The sequence below is a fragment of the Molothrus ater genome, chromosome 16 (genome assembly GCF_012460135.2).
Source record: "Molothrus ater isolate BHLD 08-10-18 breed brown headed cowbird chromosome 16, BPBGC_Mater_1.1, whole genome shotgun sequence".
Classification (NCBI taxonomy): domain Eukaryota; kingdom Metazoa; phylum Chordata; class Aves; order Passeriformes; family Icteridae; genus Molothrus; species Molothrus ater.
The window spans coordinates 16,190,074-16,214,821 of NC_050493.2; the positions used below are offsets into that span (position 1 = coordinate 16,190,074).

Here is a 24,748-nt window from a genome sequence, read left to right on the forward strand (position 1 = left end):
CTGCGGTGCAGGGCGGGCGGAAGCGGGGCCGCTGAGCGCTCCCCTCGGCGCCATGGCGGCGGCGCTGCCGCCACCGGGGCCGCCGCTCGCTCTCGATCTGGGGCTGGAGTCCGTCCTGCGGGAGGCCGTGGCGGCTGTGGACCGGGCTGGGGAGGGGTTGGCGGCGGCGCTGGGCGCGGTACGCGCCGCTCTGGCGGCAGCGGGCGGCCCAGCCACCCTCGGGGAGCGGGAGCGGGCGCTGTTCGGCGCTCTCCTGCGCAGACTGGCTCGGGCACCTGGTGCGGCGCGGCCCGAGGGCCTGTGGCAGTGCTGTTTCCTGGAGGGCCCGCCCGGCCTTGTCCTCTGCGTCTTGCTGGAGGCCCTTGGCTCTGCGGGGTCAGTCCGCTCCCCGGGGCAGGCAGGCGGGCGGGGATCCCCAGGGCTGGTCTCGGCGCGCAGCAGGGATGTCTGGGGGGTGCCTTTCAGCTGGGCTCAAGTGCGCAGGGGGACAGAGATGTGTGTGAGCGCGGACAGCCCTTGCCCCGCTCTGAGTGCCTTCAGACACGACACGATGCTATGTGTCCCGCAGACGCAGAGCTTTATCAGTCGTGTTTGTTGAAGGTCCTGAATGTTCGTAGTCGAGGAAGCTGCAGATAAAAAGATATTAAAATCGCTTTTTTTTTCTTTTTTTTTCTTTTTTTTTTTTAATCCAGTGTAGCAGAACAGAGGTATTTCAGTAGTGATACCACAATAGAAAAGCAGTAGCATGCAAATCTTATTTTTACCATTTAAAAGAGGCAGGAACTTAAAGTTGTTTTCTTCCAGCTCTGGCCTTGACCCGAGGGAGCTAGTTGGAGTCCTGGAGCAGTTCCTGCAGCAGGGCCGGCTGTCAGCATTACTGTGGGAGGTCTGTCAGCCGCAGGCACAGGCAGGTTGCCTGGAACTGCAGGGCGCCCTACTCAACAAGATCGTCTGTTTGCCTGAGCATGTCAGCAATAAACTCCAGGGGAAAAACCCACCAGTGTTCTTCCCACAAAACTACTTCCCTCTCCTGGGTGATGCAGTTCTCCAGGTGCTAGAGAAGATCTCTGACTCTCTGCGGGGTAAGGCTGCAAGGATGACTGTACTGTAAGGTCATTTTCTGAAGAAGTGTTTTGAGCGTGGACCCCGTGTCTGCTGCTTGAAATACAGATGATAACGGAGGCCTTTTGGAATCCACCAAAAGCCTTAATCTTCCAAGCATTTAAACAGCATAATCTGTTGCTAAACTTTGTTGTGGTCACTTTGTGTGTTCTAAAGGAATTGTTTGGGAGATGTGAGTGATACTGAATCAACCAGTGGCATTGCCACCCATGCCATCACATTAAAGTGGAACTGAGTTGCTTTAGCCTTCTGCCTGTCACTGTAACTAATACTGAATGCTGGTTTATGCCTGAAGGCAGGTAGTGGAGGGAGGAAGAGATGATGCTTGAAGAGAAAAAGTCAGTGTGTTTTCAGAATGCAGCACTTTTGGAAGTCTCTGCACCTCCTGCTGAAGGTTGGTTGGAGGATGCTAGTGGCATGCTTACTTAAGCATATGTCTGTTTTATCACAGGTGGCTTGGACTGCTCCATCTCTTTTGTTTCTCATGTCTTGGGGAAGGTGTGTGTTCATGGATGGCAAAGTGAGTGTTTTACTGTGCTCTTTTGGAGATGGGGAAAGTGTTTTAGTGTATTAGCATGGGAGGATGACTGTTATGATCAACAGAAGGAATGGGAGACCAACAATTTGATTTGGAGCTGTTCTGAGCTGAGCTGCACAGACTGCTCTCTGAGGCTGCTCAGCTTGTCTGGTAGATATGTCTTGTGGGAGCAGCTGTTGGTCTGGCACTGCTTAGAACTTTGAAGCTACTAATGCAGAAGTTAACAGGGCTGGGGAAGAAGAAGAAGAAGAAGGAAGATTTTCTGGCTCTTTACTGTGATGAGGAATTCTGGCCAGTTCCTTAGGCTGCTTAGGGTGGTTCTTACCAGTCAGTTCTCCATTTCTGTTTTGAGCATGAACAAAGAGGAGCAACAGAGCTGGGGAAGGATCTGAAGCATAGTCAGAGGAGGAGCAGCTGGGGGGGCTCAGGGTGGAGGAAAGAAGTCTTAGGGGGCCCTTCTCACTCCACAACTCCCTGACAGGAGGGTGCTGCCAGGTGGGGGTCAGGCTCTGCTCCTAGGGAATAAGGGACAGGACAAGAAGAAATGGCCTCAGACGGTGCCGGGGAGATTTAGATCAGATATTAAGGAAAACTTCCTTGCGGAAAGCTTGGTCAGGCATTGGAACAGACTGCCCAGTGTAGTGGTGGAGTCACTAAATCCACAGAGGGATTTAAAAGCCATGTGGATCTGGCATTTGGGGACATGGTTTAGTGCTGGCCTTGGCAGTGCTGGGTTATAGTTGGACTCAATGGTCTTAGAGAGCTTTTCCAACCTAAATGATTCCATGATTCTAGTCATATTTGTACTGCAGAAAAAATTTAGAACTTGAAACTGTACATTGTATTTTTTTCATGTTGTGAAGATCTTGACATTCTCAGGTTAGTTCCAAATGCCATTGTACCAGCCTGCTCATCTGGATTTTTGCTGTTTTCTCTTGCACTTCAGAGGAAATTCTGGGAGTTTTGGTGCCCCACCTGACAGACCTCACCAAGTCAGACTGCATCTGGCAGAGGATATGCTGGCAGTTGGTGGAATGTGTGCCAGACCGCTGGATGGAAGCAGTGGTCCTTGGATTTGTGCAGAGAGCACCTGGGTAAGAACTCTGCTTTCTCCCTGATCCACAGCAAAGGCAGGAATTGTCACAAATACTTGCAGAATTGGTCTCTGATAGGTGCTCTGTTTGTATAGGTGGTTTTTTACACTGCCATGTCCTAAAAGACTCAAGGGATAAAGTAGTTGATTGTTGCCTCTTGGGGAGAAACTACACCATTTCTTGAGTATGTTCATCTTGACATGCAGTGGAAAAACAAGAAAAACAAGTGAAAGCATTCTTTGCCATGACTGGATCACTGTCTGAGTTTAGAAGTATTCTAGAGACTTAGTTGCAAATAGCTGCTCTCAGATTTTCCTGTGATTAGGAGTAGCATGACAGCAATAACATGGATTCCTGATGTTTTATTGTTGTCTTGTTAGGGCAGATGTCTTGTCCAGATTGCTGGGTAACCTGGTTGTGAAGAACAAGAAGGCTCAGTTTGTGGTGGCACAGAAGATGCTGCTCTTGCAATATGGCCACACGGTGAGGACTCTGTGGGGAACAGCAGTGGAGTAGTGCCAGGTTTTCCCTGGTACCAGTGTAGTTCTTCCTGAGCTCTTACTCTGCCTGAGTAAGGTTTAACTCTTCATTCCAAAATGAGTCCTCAGTCTCCCCACATTTGTGCAGCTTTAACAGAGTGGGAGTGGTAAACAGTAGCTTTGAAATCATGGGATTCATGTGCTCTCTCAGGGTTAATGGTGATTAGCGAAATTACTGTACTTCTCTGGAACCAAGTGTTTATTTGCACAAAGTTTCAGAATTTTGGGGAGCTGAAGGCATTAAATTATTTTAGAATCTGAAAGAGGAGATTGAAACAGCCAGGATCAATCCTTGGGGATAAGAATTATATTAAAGACATGAGATAAGGACCGTTGGGTTTTTTCCTGTGCACCTAAGTTTGTTATGGGATATTAGGAACTATACTGTGGCTTGTGATGCTGTTGTGAGAGTTGTTCTTTAGACTTCATGAGTTCTATGTTTGCCTGGGACTGTGCTGGTTTTGTTGGTAAAACACTGTACTGTATTTCTGTTATGATTTTCCGTGTATTTCATCAGCAACTGCATATGTGTGCTTGCTTGTTTTTTAAAATTTGTTTACTTTTCTGTCTCTGAATGTTGTCAACCAGTTCCTTAGAATGAAGTTTAATGTAGTAAATAAAAACAGACACTTGTCATTGCTAGATGACAGCTTTATAAGCAGTTGAAGCAGGAGTTGTGGTTTTCCTTGCAGACGGCAGTGCTGCAGAACCTCCTTGGCTACCTGGCCCTGGACAGCGGCCGGCGCCCCTTGTTGCTCAGAGTAAGGTTCACTGAGTGGCCGATGAGGTGTCTGATGTGGAACATTCTGCTCTCTGTGTGTCTGGGGGTGCACAGTTTTGGTTCTGGTTTCTGTTTGCTGTTCATGAGAGTGAGGGAAGCCCAGCTATATCACAAGTGGGCTGTGATAAATTAATCAAAGCTTTCCGCACTGCTGGCATTAATTTTTCATATTTAATGGGTAAATTGTCTTCCATGTAGCAAAACTAGTGAGGCTTGGGTTCTGACAGATGTCCCATGTCCTCTGTCCTTCTCAGCTTCCTCAGTAGCCCTGTTTATGTGGCTGGGCACATGGCAATAAGGGATCAAATTGGTGGACAGTTGTCCGTTTACCAAATGGTTGATGTTTCAGACTCTCTCTCACGCACATTTTCCTTAGTGGGGATGGCAGATATTCTGCCTCTTCAAGTCAGCAGTGTGATGAAACTTTTATGAAATCTGAATATCTGGAAATCCCTACCATTTTGTCAAATTTTTTTTTCACTGTTTACATGTTCTAAGATAATATGGAAGGACTGACAGTTATCTAAAATTGGACTAAACTCAGATAAAACCTTATAATAGCATACTGGTTTTTGACAATAATACTTTGCATTATATGCTTTGCATATAATATTTATTAAGGAGAAATAAACATCACTTTTAAATTTAAAAACCCATTATATTTAACCATGTCTTAATTGAAAGTGCAGTTCTTGGGTGGTCAAACACAGTACGTTTTGGGTTCTGAAATACAAAATTTGCATTTTTTTTTTTTTTGCTCTTTGTAGGGAGAGTAAAAATGTGCTTCAAAAATCACCTCTGTGTAGAAAAGATCTATTTCAGGCCAACCTGATTTCTCTGGTGTAGGTGCTGCAGGACCTGTTGGAGACCTGGAGCAGCAGCAGTGCTGTGAAACACTCGCCAGCTGAGCAGCAGCTGTACATTAGCAAGGCCATCCTCATCTGCCTCTCCCACCTGAAGGAGCCTGAAATTGCAAGCTGCAGACAAGGTGAGGCTATATGAGAAGTGGGGTTTAGATTTTTTAGCAGAGTGTCTTACTAGCAGAGTGTGTAAAAATATCTTGTTTTGATCTGTGGATAAGCAGAATTGTCCCATATTTACCTTGGCAAGTGGGGTAACCTACTGGAGTCCTCTTTAGCATTGATATGATAGAATTCCAAGTGCGTAACTTTAGTTATGGAACTGAAGAAGGTCTGTCTTTGCCTTACAGTTCTTACCTGAGTTGTGGTTTAAAAACCCTGAACTTTTGTCACAGGAAAACAAGGACTGACTCTGGGACTAGTGAGAGGAATGGTGTGATTTGTAACTTATAGGCTTAACTTTGGAGCATGGGTGCAGCTCCAGACAGGCAGGGAAAGTAACTGGGGGTAAAAAGCTGTTAGCTTGGTGTCTGACAGTCCATGGGCATTCCTCAGTGTGAAGTGAGCAGGTTAGTCATTGGCATGGACCTCCGGTTATGTGCTCACACAGTGCATGGCACACTGAGCTCCTGGCCTAACATATCTGTTTCTGTTGAAATTTAAAAAAAAAAGCTGTAAAATGTCTAGAATTACTTATGTGTGTGTGTTACTTATGGAGGATGTGAAGATTCACTTCAAGACTTGCTCATCTGTTTCATTCTAGAATTAATTGTTTAAGTGAATAAGCGACTTGATATGTATTACCAGTTCTGTAGTTTTATAGTCAGTTTTTTTGTCTGACAGCTGTTGGAATGATAAGCTTGCTGAGATGAAGGAGGTCAGTCAAACAGCAGTAAGCCTGCCTGGTGAAGCTGGCAACCGGTATTCCCTCAGGGCTGAGAAATACTTGTGTTACCTGCCTGTTTGAGCTTATCCAAAGTTAGGCAAATATCTGTCTCTATGTGATTCTTGTAGTGGTCAGAACTTGTAATGTCCTCAAAACATAACATTTATTTAAGTGACTCTGAAACGCTCTAAAGCCAAACTAAAGATTGGCTTGACTTACCATCCTTTTTTGTTTCAGTGAAAACCAAAATATTGCAAATTTAGAATATATTGTGATGTTTTGTTGACTTTGTACCCCCATGGAAGGGTGTGGGTTTGCTGTGCTGGTGCTGAAGGGCACCACTGACACTGCAGAGAAGGAAGCCACAGTTCAGGGACCCTGTCTATCCATTATTGTGTGGTGAGTGGGTAAAGCTTCCCTCAGGGAAGTACTAAAGATGGCTGTTTCTGCCACTGTTTCAGAATTTCAAACATGCACTTTTTTCTGGTCGTTTGTTTCAGAGCTTCTGACAAGCATGATGGAGGGTGTGAAATGCCACTTGGAGAGCAGTCTGCCCCAGCTACGGCGTCTGGGCATGGTGGTGGCAGAGAGCATCAGCGTGAACATAAACACCGAGGGGCCTGTCCTGAAGTTTGAGGTGAAGGTTTTACTGAAACTTATGACTGGTGTGCTAGGCTTAGAGGAAGTAAAAGCTTTAAACCAGATGATTCAGGGCATTATAGCACTTTTTTATCTGGAAATAAGGAGAGGCAGTCACACCTTCAAAAAGAGAGAACCTGTTTACAAAAACCAATTGTATGTAATGATCAGGTGGCTGAGAGTTACCTCAGGAGGGCAATCTACTGGCAGAGGTCAGGATAAACTTGGTAATTAAAGTTTCTCTTATTGCATGAGGGAATCAAAATCTGATTTGTGGGAGTTGAGGGGAGCTTCAAACCTAAAGCAGTGGTGAGTGTTCAGTCCCTAGCATGGTGGAAATACCTGTTCTGAGCTGGGATTTTCAAGTCTGACAGGAGATATTTGCTCTGCTCTTTCCAGTAGAATTTATGTGACTTATCTGAATAAATCACATTAATTCTCTAAAAGCCTGCCACATTCCTCCTGTCACATTGCCATTTATTAAATGTTTGAAATATGGAAATAACGTTCAGACCAGGTGTCATCAGGTACCTTAAATATAAGGACAAAGATTACAGCTGCCTGCTGCTGTCAGCACAGGGATTGAAACAGGATTGTTGAGGGTTCATCTGCTCCTGATTTAGTCCATGTGTACTACAAGGGTGAAATGTGGAATGCTGGGCATATTTGCAGTAAGTAATAGAGTGCAGCAGCAGTTATTTTGAATGTCTAGTATGAAGAGGACGATGAAACAAGAGAATTGAAGTCCCTTCTGGTGCAGACTCCATCATTCTGTGTTGTCCCCAGCCTTCCAGATGATGAGTAAGTTGTTGCTACTATTCATGCTGTCTTTTTGCCCTTCTGCATGCCTTTTTCCTATTACACACAAGAACTATGTACAGTATTCAAGATGTTTTATGTATTCTTAAACATCCTAATGCACCACCTTCTTACAATGTGATTTAGTTGCATTCATAATTCAATTGGTAGTGTGTGCTAAAATTGCCTGTTGATAGCTGCATGTGGTGAAACTGTGGTGTAGGGGTCTTGTGTACAAGGGGCCCTTTGGTACAATCAAATGGACATTTCTGTTTGCTGGTATTTGTGTTGTATGCCCCCAGCCCATTCACCCATGACTAAAATCTACTGTGTCTGTCACTCTAAAGACTGCTCTTAACTTCCAGAGCATGTGCTGAGGCTCTTTGGAGCACTTTTTGATCAGCTTTGGAGTGAAGCACTTTATGTTATTAGCAGATGAAGCTGTCCAGCACTCCAGGGAAATACAAAAGATTTATTGCTCCCATTTTAGGGGCATGGTCAGCATAGTCAGCTGTTAGAGACTGGTTTTGAGAATTAGAGAGATGAAAGGACAATGCCAAAGTCCACAGAAATAGGTTGAGATAGAAAAAATATTCTCAATTATTGTATTCATCCTATGCAAGATCTAGAAATTGTTAAAAATGTTTTCTTCCAATTTTGAAAAGTCATGGAATGGTTTGGATTGGAAGAGACAAAGTCTGTTCCATTCCACACCCTGCCATGGGCAGGGACACCTTCTATTAAGAGCAGGTTGCTCCCAGCCCTGTCCAACCTGGCCTTGAATACTTCCAGGGATCCAGGAGCAGCCACAGCTTCTCTAGGCAGCCTGTGCCAGGGCCTGCCCACCATCATAAGGAAGAATTTCTTCCTAATATCCAATCTAAACCTACTCTCAGTTCAGTTTCATTGACAGTTTCAAATCTGGTGCAAGTCAATGTGATCTGGTTATTGGAGTCTTTCATTAGCAGTCCCAGGTATTGTGCAGGGGTACACAGCAAACTAGCCAGTTAAGTTTTTTTTAATCCATTGCTCTTCTGTTAGAAGATTCTGCTTATTTTCTCCCCTTACTCCATTCTCCTTTCCAGTACTTTGTTCTTTGTGTCAGCCAAGCTGGGTGTGAAACTGCAGCAGGAATAATTATCTGCTGTTCTATTTAGGCAGCAAGGGTTGGTAGGGTGGGTAGTTTCTTCCTTGTAAGAACTATTACTGTATCCATTTTAAAATTTCTTTTTCCTCACAGCAGGAGTGAGAAAGCAGGTGCTGCACTGCCGTTGGCACCAGAGAGGAATGAGAAATCCTATACAGCAGTCCCGGTTAAGGCAGATGAGGAGTCGGATGTTGAACTTGACAGGTATGGGGCAAGAAACAGGGAGGAAATGGGAAATAAATGGCAGATGTGGGGGAAAAGGATCTGTCAGAACCTGCATTTCTTGGCAATTGTTGTCATTTCTGACCTTGTTCAGCTGAGTGGTTTGCAGCAGAGCAGGGCTTTGCGTAGAAAATTGCATAGTCAATAAATTAGGCAAGTCCTGTGTTGTGTGCAACTGCAGTATTTGTTCTGTTTGACTTAAATATATATTTCTTGGAAATTGTGGATGGATTTACCATTTTAATAGTGGACCTGCCTTATTCTGTCACTATATGAAGAAATATATCTATATATATATAGATAGATAGATAGATAGATAGATATTTGTATATATATGTTAATATGTATGTATGTATGTATTTTATATATATATACACACATAAATCTACAATGAAATCTCAAGAGTCAGTTTTAGTCTCTTGGTCATCTGTATCCTGTCCTTGACCAGGATATCCAGTTCCAGATCTGATCACAGAACTGCTCTTGCCCTAGAACTCCCAAGGATCTCTCTCAGGCCAGGCTTCAGCAGTGCTGCTGAGTGTACAGGAGTGATGTGGTTACAACAGTGTATGCACTGGTTCTTTCTCTTTGTTTGGCTATCTGGGTAAAGCAAGAACATCTGCACCCCATAAACTAATCCCTACCTTTAATTCTTTTACAGTGATGATGACCTCATCCCTTATGACATGTCTGAGGATAAAGAGCTAAAACTTAAGGCTCCTATGTATATCCGAGACTGTATTGAAGGTAGGAGATTTTGGGCTGAGTCTTTATCTGTTTCTTACTGAACTTGGGAGAGTGAACTCTTGCATAGGTTTATTTTTTTCTGATCTAATTTGAAGAAGCTATAGAATTTTTGAGTAATTTTAGTTTAGTTCCTAATGCTTCTCATGCTGAATGTCTGTACCAAGACAAATGATTGGCAGAAGGAAGTTTGGGTATATACCCAAACACAGCCATTCTGTTAATAACTTTTGTTTGTCCTTTGATTTCAGTTCTGACTGGATCAAGATCTGAAGATGTGGACAAATGGGAAGCTACAGTCAAGGCACTTGAGAGCTTGGTTCGGAGGAATCCAGCAGCAACAAGAGAGGTAAAGTAATATGAACTGTGTTACAAGAGGGCTATATTGCCCTTTGCTGTCATGAGGAGACTAAACATGCCAGTGGAGCAGAAGGCCTGGCTAATGTGTGACTGGGTCAAAGGTACACATTCACAAGCTTTCAGCTTGGAAGTAGAAGGAAATAGTTGCCTTGAAGGTGAGGCACAGGGAACAGAGAAGCAGAAAAAGTGCTGGCAGCACCCTGCCGTCTCCAGTGCTCAAAATGAAACATAGTACAAGTAGTGTTTGCTAGTGTGAGGAAGCTCCATGCTTTATTCTGGGCAGGAAAAACACTAAAAAATGAGATTACAGAGCAGCCATTTTGTATTTTGAATTGAAATTCAATTTGTTATTCCCCAACGAAAATGGAGGAAAAATCAAATGCACTTTCCCTATTTGCTTGTACAAGCATAATGTCTTGTGGAGGCAGTAATTGGATTGTACTGGTCAAGATAAAAAGCTCAGGGGAGAGGAATGTGGGACAAGGTCACTGTGTGAAGAGTGCTTGTCACTACCTGCTAGTGAGCACTTGCAAGTGTCAGAGACACCAGCTGAGAAAGAGAAGGGCTGTGCTGCTGTAGCCTGTACCCCATCTGTTAGAGTGACTATTCATTCAATGTCATGATGCTACTACTTCTCCAAAACAGTCTCAGTGAAATGTGAACAGAGAATTGGCAGGTGGAGAATCTGTTCAGGGTTTTGGGAAATAAGTCTGATGGCATTTGGCTTAATGTGTTTTCTCTCCCTCCTAAGGAATGGACATGTTGCCTAAAGAAAATACCTCCTTGTCTTTGTTTGACCATTAGAAGTGGTCCATAATTCCTATGAGGAAAAAACCCAAACACCATCAGGGTTTTGATTCTTTTTTTCATACTTTGAGCAGGTTAGCGTGGAGCTGGCAAAAATATTATTGCATCTGGAGGAGAAGACCTGCATTGAAGGCTTTGTGGAGCTCTGTCAAAGAGCTCAAGTAGCTGTTTTAACCACAGACCCAATACCTGTGAGTTCCTCCTACTATTTTCCTTTTTCCAATTGAAGCACAGGCAAAAATTGAAGCAGGTGAAGTCTCTCTCTCATTTGATAGAGGGAGCTGTCTGGGTGGTAGAACAGGTAGTTCAGGTCTAACAACATATCTGCTCCTGAAGAATCTGCAAGGAATGTCTGAACCAGTGGGAAAAAGAACACCCTGTCAAACAGAGGAACTGTTTGGAGGCTGTTGGTTTGATTGTACCTGAAAAGGGAGATCAGATAAGAACTTGTTGTAATGAAGGGTTTCACATAAAGGGAAGCTGGGGCAGAGAGGGCTTCTACAGAGAAAGACCTGACTGGTGACAGTAATCAGGGAATCACAGACTGGTTTAGGTGGGAAAGGATCTTTAAAGTCCATCTCATTCCAAGCCCCTGCCATGCCAGGGACACCTTCCACTATCCCACGTAGCTCCGAGCTCTGTCCAGCCTGGCCTTGAATACTTCCAGGGATCCAGGGGCAGCCACAGCTTCTCTGGGCAGCCTGTGCCAGGGCCTCAGCACCTTCACAGGGAAGAATTCCTTCCTAATATCCAATCTAGATCTATTCTCTGCCAGTTTAACATCTTTATCTTTTATGCTAGCCAGGCCCCAGTAAAAAGCCTCCGTTCATCTTTCCTATAATGTTCTTTAAGTACTGAAAGGCCACAGTGACATCTCCTAGCTGCTGTGGTGCTTGTTTCGGTACCTCTGCATAGGAGGGTGAGAAGAGTGATGCAGTCTCATCTGTCATTCAGATTTTTTGGGAGAATCTGAAAGTGGAAGTGTCTGAATTTCCCATTTGCACTGTGTGTTTCTTCCCATCTCTTGGAGGCTTGCTGTTACCTAACAGGAAGCAGAACCTGTGAAATTAAATGCTTTTAAAGTTAATGGGAAGGCTGTTTCTAGCATGGGTCCCTGTTCATTGTACCCTGATTTTTCTGTACAGGTTGCAAAGTACTTGACCTCCCAGTTCTACTCTCTGAACTACAGTCTCCGTCAGCGCATGGACATCCTTGATGTGAGTGCTCTTACTTCCCACTTTCCTTCTGTCTGTTGCACCGGTGCTGAGGTGTATTGGGATTACCTTTTATTCCTCATGGGAGAAGGCAGAGGCATGGGAATCTCTTACGTTACTATTTGTGTGTGGCATTCCCCTCTCATTCCTAACCCTGCTACACTCCATCACATAGGGATCTCTCCCCACAGAATGCAGAGCATGTGTTGGGCATTTGCTTGGGAGAAGCCACTGTTTACTTTCACATCATCAGTCTGTTTTATCTTCCCTTTCTGAAGGACAGTGATCTGTCTGTGACTCCTTCCACACTTGAGTCTGAAGGAGGAGCCACCGCTCTGTTTCAGGGCTAAGTGACCAAGTGCTTGGTCAGTACTCAGAGCCAGGTGGCTGTTGGAGGTCAGTTTTCTGCTGTTCTTCACTCTAAAACTGTTGTGCCTTTCTGCTTTGTTGCCACTGTCAGTTTGGATGTAGGGAACACTGTTGTTGCTCCCTAGGAATTACCCATTTTTAACAGAACCTCTCTCTGTTTTATTTAGGTATTGGTTTTGGCAGCTCAGGAACTGTCCTGTCCCAAATTCCATAGGAAGACCAAACATTCTGGTGTCCAAAAACCTTGTATTCAGCTCCTTCCGGAAAGTGACAGCTCTAAGGGCTGGAGAAGAATTGTTGAGGAGAGGATCAAAAGCAAGACTCGGAGATTTGATACGGTGAGGCTAGAGGAAAACTAATGTAAAATCCACCAGAAATAGGGACACTTGGAGTTACTGCAAGCTCTGTCTGGAAAGAGCAAAATACCTGTGAAAGTGGACCCAATCCAAAGGAAAGTTTGGATTTCCCCTCTCCAGCAGGGAGAGGAAGATAAATCTGAAATTCCTTACCTGGCTTTGAGAGATAATTGTTGTTCTGTGCTTGTTCTGAGCTTGTGTGGCCACTGCAGGGAGCTGTGACTTCACCTCGCAATCCCAGGGCCTCCATCAGACTAGCTGCCTCTGGGCTACACTGTCTCAGCCTTCCTGTTTTCCAGGGAGATAAATTGATGCCAGCTTCCTAGTCTTCAGAACTCCCCTGTGGTTCAGCCTGGAGAGTTTGCCTTCCAAAACTCCTTTATCCCTTGCATGTTCTTATATCTAACTGAGCAGTGCTGAGGCATATTGTATTGAAATGTTTAGATATGGAGAAAATCCAAAATGGGAAGTGAGCAATCCAGTTGGGAAACTGGTAGCCATAGGTGTACAAGCAGTAGTTGACAGTGGGCTGTCTGCAAGGAATCTGTAGTCTTGACAGTGTCCAGTGAAGTGGAAGAACTGGATGCTGTATCTTGTGCCTAGACTTCATTTTTCTCTTGAACAGGGTCAGTCTCGTGTGGAACTGGCTTCCTGCCCAAATGAGTTCAATTCTGTTGCTGGATATTTCTTTTTCCCATTGATTCAGCACTTTGACAGGTGAGTGTGAACACCTTAGGATGTGGGATGTGGACATAGCAACGGCCAGAGTGAACCTTTCTGCTTGTCCTGCTTGCCTCAAAGCAGCAGGCTACAGCCCAGGAGCTGTGCAGGAGCCCAGTGACACCATACTGACACTTGGGCCCTTCACAAAGCTTGAGGAGTGGACTGTGGTCTTTTGGACTTATCCTTTGAAATCTTGTGGGGCAGGTGTATGTAGGACCCTGCAGAAGTGAAGTTCCATCAGCAAGGTACTCAGACAAGTAATTCTGGCAGCACCACACCCTTTATCTTGGCTGAGCCTCTACTGTGGGCTGGTTCACACAAACCACAGAGCTCAGACTGCAATCTTGAACCAAAGTTAGCTCCATCTCTGGTTTGGCCTATCACCTGCACTAGTCTTTGAGGCCACAGTATAGGACACAGTTTATTGTGAGTCCCTTAAGTCTTTGTGAACCTAAGGAAGGCAGAGTAATCAGTTCCATGATAACCAAGAATATTGTAATACCAGTTGTAATGGTAGGCAGTGGGGGCAGCTTTTGCCTATAGGTCTTTACAGGTAAAGCCTGTTGGTAGAATATGTGATACCTGCTGTACGAGTAGAGGATATTGCTCTGCAAGATGCTGGTCTGGGAGGAAGGACGAGAGCAAACAGCTCTGATCTCTGTTAACGTGGTAGTGCCTATATAATGGCTGTTGTTCTAGGGATTCGGGCTTTTGGGGACAACTCCCCCTTCATAACCCTCCTGACTGTTCCAAAGAGGCACTGATCATCCTTCTCACTGCTACACAACCCTGTGTCTTATACTTGCAGGCCTTTAACAACATTTGATCTCCTGGGAGAAGATCACTTAGTCCTTGGAAGACTGGTTCACACTTTAGCAGTTCTGATGTACTTGGCTGTCAACACTGTGGTAAGGAAGGGCAGAGGGAAGGGGTGACTTCCAGCCTGGGAACTTGAGGTGTCTTCCAGATTAGCCATGTGCTTCAGGGCCTGCTGCCCTGAGACTGGCAGCAAGTTGGAGTTGAGTGGGCTGAGAAGTTGTGAAATGGGCTGGGAAGAAATAGTCAGAAAATAGACATGGGATTCAAGCCACCCCTGCATTGTCTTTTGCTTCTTGTCAACTTCTTGGGGGGATTGGGCACATTATTTCACTTTACTGCCAAAGTTTCCACATCTGTAAAATAAATTCAGTTGTATCTGATCTTAAGAAAACCTTTGTTCAAGCATTTGGACAACACTCCCAAGCTCATGATGGGGTTGTTGGGGTGTCCTGTGCAGGGCAGGAGTTGGATTCCTGACTCTTGTGGGTTCCTTCCAGCTCAGGACATACTGTGATTCCATGAGCAGTATGTCTTGAGGCCCAGCTCTACAGGGCAATGTGGATGGTATTCAGTGCTGCTGTCACAATCCTCTTTTGCAGGCAGTGACAGCAATGGGAAAGGCACTGCTGGAATTTGTTTGGGCGCTGCGTTTCCACACGGACTCGTGAGTTACTATCGTTGTATACTCTCATTTTTAAAGATCAGCTCTGAGCCAGCCTCCAGTCATGGTTTGTCTTTGTCCAAGACGAGCATCTGGCTCTGAGTGTCAGTGACTTAATGCATTCACTTTGTGCTCTCCTCCAGCTGTGTGTTCTTATGACTGTGTTTAATGTCAGCCCAACATATGAACTTTGCTGGTGTCTTCTGGTGTGGCAGCACAGCCATTACCTATAGAAAGGTTGACAAATTTCCTGACTACCTGTCCATGTGATAATTTCATCTGTGTTTACTCAGGGAGCTCAGAAAACTCTAGATTCACTTCCAGCATTTAGTCTTGGAAAGGAATTAAGGCATGTAGCCAAAAGTCTGTAAACATCCAATATCTGTTTTGCTCTCAGATGTGTCCAGGACTCTGAATTGTGTTAGGCTCCTGTGCACAGCATGACAGGGGCTCTGTATGTGAGACACACTGCAAGATTACACCCCTAAGCAGCAGGAATATGGCAAAAGTTGTCATGCCATTTGAAACTGGAGAGCCCCTGAGGTGAGGAAGTCAATGCAGAGCATAAAACTGCATTACCAGTTCAGTCCTTGTCCACAGGTATGTGCGCCAGGGCCTTTTGTCCTGTATCTCCTCCCTCCTCCTCAGTGTCCCTACCGAACAGATTCTGGCAGACATGACAGAAGAGCTGTTGGAGACTCAGTCCTGGCTGGGAGGTAAGACCTGGTGGGGTACAGCAGTGCTTTTCTGGTTAGTGGCGTGGTCTTTGTGCAGCATCTCTTTAAGTGTGATGGCAGCAGTGATGTCCTGGCATTGTGCATCAGAGATCTCCCTGATCAGCAAGTAGAGCACATGTGTGCTGTAGAGATGCAGTGCTGGGGTACCTGAGGCATAAGCCAAGAACTGGGTATGGCATTACAAACTGTGACTGTCGTAGCAGGCTACCCAGAAAAATCCCCAAAGATAGTCTATGCCCCCTTTCTCCATGTGAGCAGATGACCACCCACCTCATGAAGCTACAGGAAGTGTTGTCACATTGCCTGTTACCCCCAGGCAGTGACTTTGGCCAGCAGGAGCACACAAAGCTTCTACAGCCTACAGCCTGTTTACACCATGTGCTCATGACGGGGTGTTAGAGCTAAAAACAGGAGGAAGAGGAGCATGGCCTGGTATCTAGTTTCCTATTGTCGATGGAAAGAAAAAACTACAAAAGACAGCAAATTACTTTAAATGCTGTACCCAGCACACCTTACATCAACACAGACTGTGTCTGTGGGTTCTGGCAGACTGGAGCTGCACAGATCAGTGCTTAGGTACTGCAGTGAGCTGGAGTGAAAAGAACAACTAATGTTGAAGCCTTCGCTGTGTTGTGAGGGTGATTCTTGTTATTCCCTGGTCTGGTTTCCTTCACCATTCTCACTTTTGGTGAGTCGCTTCCCAGAGGGAGCAAGCAGGAAGCAAACTGACCCAGCTGGCCTCTGATCCTGGCAGGTTGGGGTGCTTTGTGCCCTTTGAACGGAAGAGAGCTGCCATGTGGGGCTGAAGACTTCACTTTTCCCATGACACTATGTGCTCTCAGGAATCTGCTTGTCTCTGCATTTAACACTGCTGTTACCAAGTGAAGCCTTTCAGGAATGTATTTCCAGCATGAGGGTTTGCATAATCCATTTTCTGTGAGTTATTTTGGGGAGGAGGAGGATGACCAAGATAGTAGCATCTTCTCATGCTTATGGGTAGTGTAATAGCCCTGTCTTTTCATCTAATGCTTTAGCATGAAAGCTGCATGGTTATTCCTGGTGGGAATGAGAGCAGGGTAAGATAACTGTTGTGGGTATACCAGAGAAAGGAAAACTGCTGTAGGAGTTGTTTAGAAGCCTTAAAGAATTCAGCTTCACATATGGTCAGGTGCAATTTAAGTGCAATTTAAAGGGCTTCTAGAGCTGCTTTCTGAAACACACCAGCTTCTTGGGCTGTGCCTTTGCTATTTATTGTAAGGCTGTTGGGGAAACAGTTCACAGGGAGGTACTGGGCCCTCCCTGCTGCTCCAACAGGTCAAGTCTGGCACTAGAGACCTGCTTCTGTGACTGAATCACAGGTCTGAGCTCATGGACTTGGCTGTTGCTTCATGACTCTTCCAGACAAGATTTGCAAGAGGAGTCATGTATTAGCTGTGCTGTAGCTGGAAGTGACAAGCTGTCTTGCATGGGAGCCTTGGCTGCTATACGTTTTAGCATAAAGTATCTTTGTTTCTCTCATGGCCAAAGCACAGTGATGAACAGTGGCATAGGAAATGTTACGCATGAAGTGCTTAGTAGAAATCCACAGACTTATTTCAGTTGGTTGTTATATCCAGGCCTCTGCAAACTGCTGTAGTGTGTCCTGTGACTAACTGTTGGCCCTTCAACCTGTTGGCTGCAGCCCTGGCACTGTCTGCACTGGATGCTTTGGGACATATCAGCTATGGAGAGAGACTAGAATCCACTTTGGACTTGGCCGTCATTACCCTTAGCTGCCATGCTGGACTTGCTGTTGACCAGCCTGATCCTTCCTGGGGGAGGAAGGGAATACCTAAATGCTTCTAGGAAATGCCCTAGGAAAGGACATTCCCTGAGGATCCCTTTGATTCCTCAGCAGCTGCCTTTGAGGGAATTCCCCACCCCTTGCAAGTGCTCTGCATCTATGTCATGGGTAAGTGGGGTTTATATCAGGACCAACAGAACACTCTGATGCCTTGTGCCTCCCATGCAGTGCCAGCAGTGCCAGGTCCATGCTCATGGAACAGAAACAGCACCAACAGCACTCTAAGCTTTTGAGCTTGTTCCAATCTGCCTTGTAACCTTCCTTTTTGTCTTCTGCAGAGGGAGTATGGAAGCACCAGGGTGCACCCTCCCTAGATTATAAATAGCTGTGCTCCAGTGACATGAGTCATGTGTTTGGGCTGACAGTGCCGGGCTCCCAGCACAGTACTCGTGCGTACAGGATATCCTCACACAGGCTCCCTGCTCTTCCAGGCTCCCCTGCTCAGACATCCTGCATGCATCCTGGTTGTTACTTTGCAGGCCCATGAAGGGCCCCTGGAATAACAGCTGCTGGGAACAGCCTCACGCTGCCCTTACGTGCTGTGGGAAGTGTGGAACCCATTGATCAGAAGATTGGTCTTTCAGAGTGGAGAATATGCTGAACCTTGGGGCCTGTCTCCTTCTTTCCCCATTGGCATTCTGACCCCAAATTCAGGAAGGAGCACTGACCATTTTAGATTGCAAGAATGGCAGAGTGGAGACTTTGGAGAAGTGGATTTCTAGCTGCAGACTTCATTCACACTTGTAGCTCAGCTGTACGAAGCTTTTGTATAGCTCAAAGTGACAAGTACAAATTCTGGCATGGAGATTATCCCATGGGTTCCAAGGTCAGACAGTTTCTACAATGTTTCAGACTAACTGACTGTTTGTTTCTCCCTCAAAACTGGAGCACTGCCCCATGTGGCAGTCAGGGCTTGGCTGAACTCATGCTGCTTTACATGATCAAGTTTGTACATCTCTGCCTTCTGGCCTAATGCAGTTCCTGCAAGTCCCGATGTCCAAGCCCAGCCATAGGTGCAAATGCTGTTGTTTAGTTCTGTGATTGTCAGTAAAATAGTGAGAAGTGTTAAGGGCACTCTTTCCCATTCTCCAATTAACAGTGGCTGCTTCTTTTGCAGATGTAATGGAGAAAGATCCTGATGGGGACTGCAGAAGGCTGGCCCTGCAAAACTTGCTGCTAATGGAGAACCTGAAAAGGAAACTTGAAGCTGTTCCTTCCTAGCTAAAGGGTAACAGAAATGACCTTTTCCTTGTGCTCTTGCCAGCTGGATGTATTTGGGCACTGCTGGGGCCTCTTCAGCAGTCACCTGGCTGGAGGAGAGGAAGAAGGGGGAAGGGTGCTGAGCTGTAAGCCAGCGAGCCTGACTTGACATCTGGACTTTGTAGTGGAGGCCAATTGAGTGAGCTCTGGGTATCCGGTACAGCGTGTACAGATGCAGGAAGGTAGGCGAGTGCTGCCATCCTCCCGCACCCCCAGCCCCCACCCCAGCTATTTATAACCTTGGCAGGTCTGAGCACTCAGCTAAAAATACAGGGAAGATCTCACAGAGCCTTCTTGTCAAAAAAACAGGAGGGCTGGGGAGGGCCACTTGCCACTATGACCTGCCCCTTACAAAGGCTCCCATGTCCCTGAGCAGCTGGAGTTTGTGGGGCCAGCTGTTGGTCTGCTGCTGGAAGGAATGGAAGATACGGCACTGCTGATGGGATGTAAGCACTGGATAACTACACTGAAATGCTGAAAGTATGCCAGACTTTAACAGCCTGAGCTAGAGCTGGGCTGTGGCTAGGAAGGAATAAGACAGGAATTCTTTTTGTATAATCTTAGTACAGAAGTTTCTACTAAAGAATAAATAATGTTCAGATTTTGACTTTAAAATCTCCCCAAACCTACTCCCCTGAAAGCAATTTAGAAACTTCATGTTCACCCCAAGTTTTGAAGCAAGTCACAAAACATGAAAAAGAAAAACCATTCTAAGTGTAAGGGCTAGTTGGTAAGAAATGTGAGTGATCATAACTACTCCTTGGCAGGGCACGGTGACAGGCAGAGAGGTGAGCAGAACCTTGGTTCTTACACTGAGCTTTACTTCTCTCAGTCGTGCTTGTGCCAGGGAAGAAAGTGACCTCCAAAAATCTGACCAGTACAGAGTGGCTTGATGTAACTGCAAGAGAAGGAGCTTCAACGCAAGAAAGAAAGCTTGAGCAGAGATTGGACTAGGGGGCATCCAGGATCCCTTCCAACCCAGGCATTCTGTGACTCTGAGGTTTACCCCAGATGTCTGTAAGGAGTTCTCTAGCCCACATGACCCTCTGATGTATTTAAACAGAGAAGCTTTTGTTGGGGAAACTGCCTTCAGCCTGCAGGAGAGGGTAGTTTGATTTTAGCCAAGCTCCTACCCAAATGGGATGGGGATTGTTTCAGAAGGTCTAACTTCTAAGGAATCACAGATCTGCACCTTAGCAGATCACAGCTGTACTTGAAAGGCAACTCAGAGTTTCCACCTCAGTTATTCAGCTCTTCTGTACTGAGAAAAAGTGAAGTTACAATATGCAGTTCTTACTGGGTTTTTCTGCCTCAAATTTATTAAAATACTAAAACCAGCTTCTAACAGAATGTACATGTGAATTGCTGTTTGCTGTGCTTGAGAGAACGTATTAACTCTAATACTGTTGCTTATACAGTCAAGCAGGAAAAAGAAATTTCTTGATAATAACCAAAAAGTTGTGTGGCGATGGCATGTGATTGATCTGGGCCCCCCTAATGAGGATGGAATAAATGAGCTGATAATAAAGTCAGTTTTGCATTTGGTAAATTATCATTGTCAGGGGTCCTCCACTTCATCAGCCACTTCTTCCTCCTCCCTGTTGTCCATGCTGCCATGGCCAGAGTGTGCTGGGGCCTGGGCTTGGCTCATGGGAACACCAGCTCCTCGGTGCACAGCCTCCATGGTCTGTGGGGACACATAGTAGCTCAGGTTTGAGGCTGGAATTCTTTTCTGCATCTCTTCCAGGTAGCGATAAGCCTAAAGGAATGCAGAGATCACTGTCAGAGGTAGCAGTGCTACAGGGGCCCCAATAAACCATTTCTTGTACTTTGCACATTAAAAGTGAAGTTCATCAGCACACCTGGAGGAACTTGCACTTGACACCCTCATGTTTCATCAGAGCACTGGACCTGTTCAGGGGATGTCTGGCACATCTGCCATGAAGGAGCAATTCACTGTTTCCTCAAATAACTGCCATTTTGCAGTTTTTTCCTCTGGCCAGGTAGCAAACACAGTGTGGTGGCATTGCTGAGGCATGCACCAAGACTTACCCTCTGTTCTCACTGAATTACTGGGAGTGGTTAAGAATCTACCACCATTTACCCTCTGTGTCCTGTGAGCTTTTCTTTTCTCCCATAGAATGAAAAATAGAGGTAAAGTTCCTGAGCTGTGCCTCACCCTGCTGCACATTTAGGCTCCTACCATGGAACATCTTCCTGTGTGAGAGCCACGCTCCACCAAGCTGTACCAGTGTACAATATGGCTTCTGTAGGTTAGAAGAATTAAGACTTTACTTACTGTATGGAATTCCTCCACTTGTGCATAATGCTGAACCAAAAATCCCAGGACATCACCGTGCCGGATGGCATTGTCAAAGTCCTGTTCAGCCAGGAGCAGTTCACACTGCCTGACTGCTTCTTCAGTGTCTTCAGGGTAAACTCTAGGAAAGGGGAAAAGGAAGTGTCGCAGCCCAAGGAGAGCATTCAGCTTATCCAGACAAGGACAGGGAAGAGTTTTTACTGCATAAGTTTTCATGACAGAAGCCCAAACAAAACCCAGAAATGCCCCTTGTCCTGGGGCTGATTGGCCAGTGTGGGCAGCAAGGGATGCCTGCCCTGCTCAGATGAGACCCCCACCTGCAGAGTTCCCTCCAGCCCTGGGGTTCCAGCACAGGCAGGATATGGGGTTGCTGGAGCAAGTCCAGAGGAGGCCATGACGGTGTTCCAAGGGCTGGAGCCCCTCTGGACCCAGGCTGGGAGAGCTGGGGGTATTCATCTGGAAAGAAGGCTCCAGGGAGGGGCTCCAGGATAGCTGGAGAGGGACTTGGGACAAGGGCCCTGAGAGACAGGACAAGGGGGAATGGCTTCCCACTCCCAGAGGACATGGTTAGATGGGATATTGGGAAGGAATTGTTCCCTGGGAGGGTGGGGAGGCCCCATCGCTTGAAGTGTTCACGGCCAGGTTGGATGTGGCTTAGAAGATCATGGGGTAGTGGAAGGTGTTCCTGCCTATGGCAGGCTTTTGGAACAAGATGGTCTTTAAAGTCCCTTCCCACCCAAACCAGTCAGTGATTCTGTGATTTTATGATGATCACCTTTCTGGCTACACCTCCCTTGGTCTATATCCTTCTCTTTCAGGTTACGTTTCCATCTTTAATGCAACATTTTAAATGCACTTTTAAAAATCACATTATGATTTCCCTGCTAGAAAAATGTATCAGCAGCTTTTTTTTTTTTTTGCAGCAAGCTGCAAATTACTTATTAAACTTCAGGTACTGTTACAACTTCTCTTCTGGTATGATATTTTTGTCAGTTTCTGTACTATCCATGCTGCAGCTCACCTCTGAGCATGGATGAACCGCTTCATCAGACTCATCCTGCTCTGCAGGTGACCAAGTTTACTTTCTTGTTCCACAGGGCTTCTGGCCTTTGCTTTGGAAAGGCACTTGTATGCTTCTGTCAGTGCTCTGTGGGCTTTTTCATAGTTCTGATACTCATCGATTTCTACCTGCAAGAGGAGAAAGGAGGTCTAGCTCGAGAGCCAATAAACCAAACACCTTCAGCAGTCACAGAAAGGGCAGTACCTGAGCACATGCATCATAGAAACCTGCCAGGAGGTCAAGGGCCCCTCCTTTGGTGTAGAAGCTGATGATATTTGCAATAATCTTTGTGTCCTTGCGCCAATCCAGTGACTGCAGGTAGTTGGCTGCCATGATATAAATTTCTCTCTGTCTGGAAACTCCCGCAAAGAAGATAATTTTCTCAGTATCTCCAGATTTCAGTAATGCCCTCATAGCCTGGCAAGGGAAAGAGTGGCACAGATGGAGAGAGGGAAAATACTGTGAATGCAAAAACACCATCAAGATGGTTCAGAAGTTTCATGTGGTTAGCTACTGTAGGAAGTCTGCTTCAAGGTTTACTTTTCAAAACACCCTCGTTTTGAGGCTCTCCAGGCTGACCTTTAACTTGTTTCCTGCTTGTGTGTATTTCTTGGTGGCAATGTGGTAGTTGCCTTGTCTCATGCAGCAGTCAGCAATTTGCTCCAGCAGCTCTCTCCGGGACTCCTCAGAGAGATCCTGGGATTCCTTGGAGACTGTCATCTTCTCAGCCAGCTCCTCGGTAATGGTTAGGTTCTGCTCCAGGCAGAGCTGCAGAGCTTCATGGTACTAATGGGAGCAAGAGAGCAATAAGATGTTGTAAACACTACTATGATACCTCACATTTGCTTGTGGAGTAACCTACAGAAATCCGCTAGAAACACAAGTATCTGAGGATGCTCTGTCTGGAACACTGGGCTGTAGTTACATGTCAACATCAGCCCCTGTTCAGGCACACACTGTCCCATTTGTTTGCTAAGAAGAACATGTTTGTTCTTCCATGACAACACTGCTCTCACACGAGTGTGCCATTAAAGATTCAGCCATTTTGACTCTGAACATGAGGTTTTCAGAGACCCACAAGTCAGGTTTGTTAGGCACGATCAATAGTAACATTTCCAGCAAATAAAAATAAATGGAAAGATTTTGTTAAATATTTTGGTACTTCCCATATAGGAACAAATTCTGAGTAGGCTATACAAAAGCTTGTAGTCCAGAAAAGGGCTATGGTACCCTTGCAAAGTGTAGAAGAAAGCCAGCCATAGGAGCTTGTTAAAGAGGAGGGAGCCCAGAATGGTCTGGTGCCCAGCATTTTGGCAAGGCTGAGCTGCCAGTGCCTCTGAATCACTGGCTTAGGAGGAATCTTGAAACTTTACAAGGGTCTCTTGTATCTGTTTATCTGCACAGATGAATGGCTGTGTGCAGGTACACACCTGTTGTGCTCCTCTACCTGTGCAGAGGGGACCAGAGGGCTCAGCTCACCTTCTTGGCTGTGAGCAGCAGCTCCATTGCCTTCTCATACTGAGCATGTTCAATGAAGAAGCCGGAGCAGCGGGCGAGCAGGGCTGGGTCGGATTTCTCATCCAGGTCCTCAGCAATGAGCTGTAGGGCCCCGAACTGCTGCGTGGCGAAGGCCAGCTCCAGGGCTTTGGAGAAGTGTCCTGCCTGCAAAATTAGGAATGAGGCTTCAAAGACTAGAATGAGCACTACAGAGCCAGTTTACAGGACACCCTGGCTTAATAAAGTATTACTCACCAGGAAAAAATTACAGATAAGCAGGACATAGTAAGCACCACAGCTGATTTACAATTCCTCTGCTGTAGAAACTGCTTCAGAGTAAAGTTTGGGAGTTTTTACTAAAAAATATTTACCTTGTGGTATAACATAACAGCTCTGTCCATTTGATCCCCCTTTTCCTCATAATAGCAGGCTGCCTCTATCATGTCTTCTGGTGAGCTCAGGAGAGCCAGGTTCATCAGCTGATCATTTAAATTATTCGCCTGTTCAAAAGCAAAGGTTTGGCTCTGGGTGTGCACACAAAAATTTCGTAATTCCAACTTCTGGCAAGACTGTGTCTTTATGCTGTCCCATAGTACTAAACTCTCACCCCCTTCAGTGTAAAAAAACCTCTATAACCCAAGTGATCTTCAGCTTTGATTATGATTATTTCTTTCAGGGATTTTCTGATGAGCTGTTTAAGAAAATACATTTCCAAACCACCAAGGCTTTATTGATCCACCTTTAGTAGAAGAGGTCCACAGAAACCAGGAGCAGCTTCATCATGGGCTGTTCAAGAGCAGGCGGTGTCTTATGGGACAGAACAGGCACAAACACCTTATACTCCCAAAGGGCAGAAGCCCGTGCTGGTGTGGGCACACGGCGCCTCTCAGCGTACCTTGCACAAGCGGATGGCATTGTTGAACGCCTGGGCCCGGCTGTAGAAGTGCACGGCCTGCTTGATGTCCTCCTGACTCTCGTACTGGCGTGCCAGGTGATAGGAGGCTGCCCCATTCCCCGTTTCATTTGCTATTTCAGCAGCCTGCAGAGGGAATTGTACAGCTTTACTTCATGTCCATGCTCCTCCCAGGACTGAGAGCTCTAGAAGCAGGTGGAAGCAGGCTGCCTTACCTTCTCAATGTTGCCTTGAAAGCAGTGAACACGGACTAGGGAAAAATAGTCCTGAGCCAGTGCATAGTATTTTAATGCGGACTCCATGTCTGACTGGCTCTCCAAGTACTGTGCCCACCACTTCCACAGGCTCCTGGAAAAGCAGCAGTATTAACTGCAGCAATGAGAACTGACAGATGCTGTTTGTCACTGCTAGAGAGCTTGAACTAAAGACTTAACACACT

At 45.9% G+C, this 24,748-nt stretch overlaps 2 protein-coding genes across 7 annotated transcripts in view; one reads left to right on the top strand and one right to left on the bottom strand.

Annotated features, from left to right (window-relative positions):
* Window positions 1-51: 51 nt before the first annotated feature.
* TELO2 (telomere maintenance 2) lies at window positions 52-24,298 on the top strand. 5 transcript variants are annotated; one of them, XM_036392732.2, is made up of 21 exons: window positions 52-375; window positions 805-1,082; window positions 1,574-1,642; window positions 2,607-2,754; window positions 3,135-3,237; window positions 3,986-4,054; window positions 4,921-5,062; window positions 6,321-6,457; window positions 7,172-7,260; window positions 8,498-8,608; window positions 9,288-9,373; window positions 9,622-9,719; window positions 10,612-10,728; window positions 11,683-11,754; window positions 12,288-12,458; window positions 13,102-13,193; window positions 14,008-14,107; window positions 14,618-14,682; window positions 15,280-15,395; window positions 18,377-18,487; window positions 24,073-24,298. In XM_036392732.2, exons 1-20 carry the CDS (start codon window positions 53-55, stop codon window positions 18,478-18,480), a joined length of 2,490 nt encoding a protein of 829 aa, XP_036248625.2. In that variant the 5' UTR covers window position 52; the 3' UTR covers window positions 18,481-18,487; window positions 24,073-24,298. The 5 variants fall into 5 exon arrangements, with proteins under 5 accessions (XP_036248625.2, XP_054372583.1, XP_036248624.2 ...); XM_054516608.1 differs by lacking the exon at window positions 24,073-24,298 and adding an exon at window positions 19,287-20,051; XM_036392731.2 differs by lacking the exon at window positions 24,073-24,298 and adding an exon at window positions 19,352-20,051.
* IFT140 (intraflagellar transport 140) overlaps window positions 19,817-24,748 on the bottom strand; it is an 85,402-nt gene continuing 80,470 nt past the window's right edge. For both annotated transcript variants that reach the window (XM_036392729.1, XM_036392728.1), the window contains 9 exons: window positions 24,525-24,657; window positions 24,292-24,435; window positions 23,768-23,896; window positions 23,379-23,561; window positions 22,479-22,685; window positions 22,104-22,316; window positions 21,861-22,027; window positions 20,819-20,960; window positions 19,817-20,278 (listed from right to left, as the gene is read on the bottom strand). In XM_036392729.1, coding sequence (XP_036248622.1) covers window positions 20,078-20,278; window positions 20,819-20,960; window positions 21,861-22,027; window positions 22,104-22,316; window positions 22,479-22,685; window positions 23,379-23,561; window positions 23,768-23,896; window positions 24,292-24,435; window positions 24,525-24,657 — 1,519 coding nt within the window. In that variant the 3' untranslated portion in view covers window positions 19,817-20,077. The remainder of the gene's footprint in view (window positions 20,279-20,818; window positions 20,961-21,860; window positions 22,028-22,103; window positions 22,317-22,478; window positions 22,686-23,378; window positions 23,562-23,767; window positions 23,897-24,291; window positions 24,436-24,524; window positions 24,658-24,748) is intronic.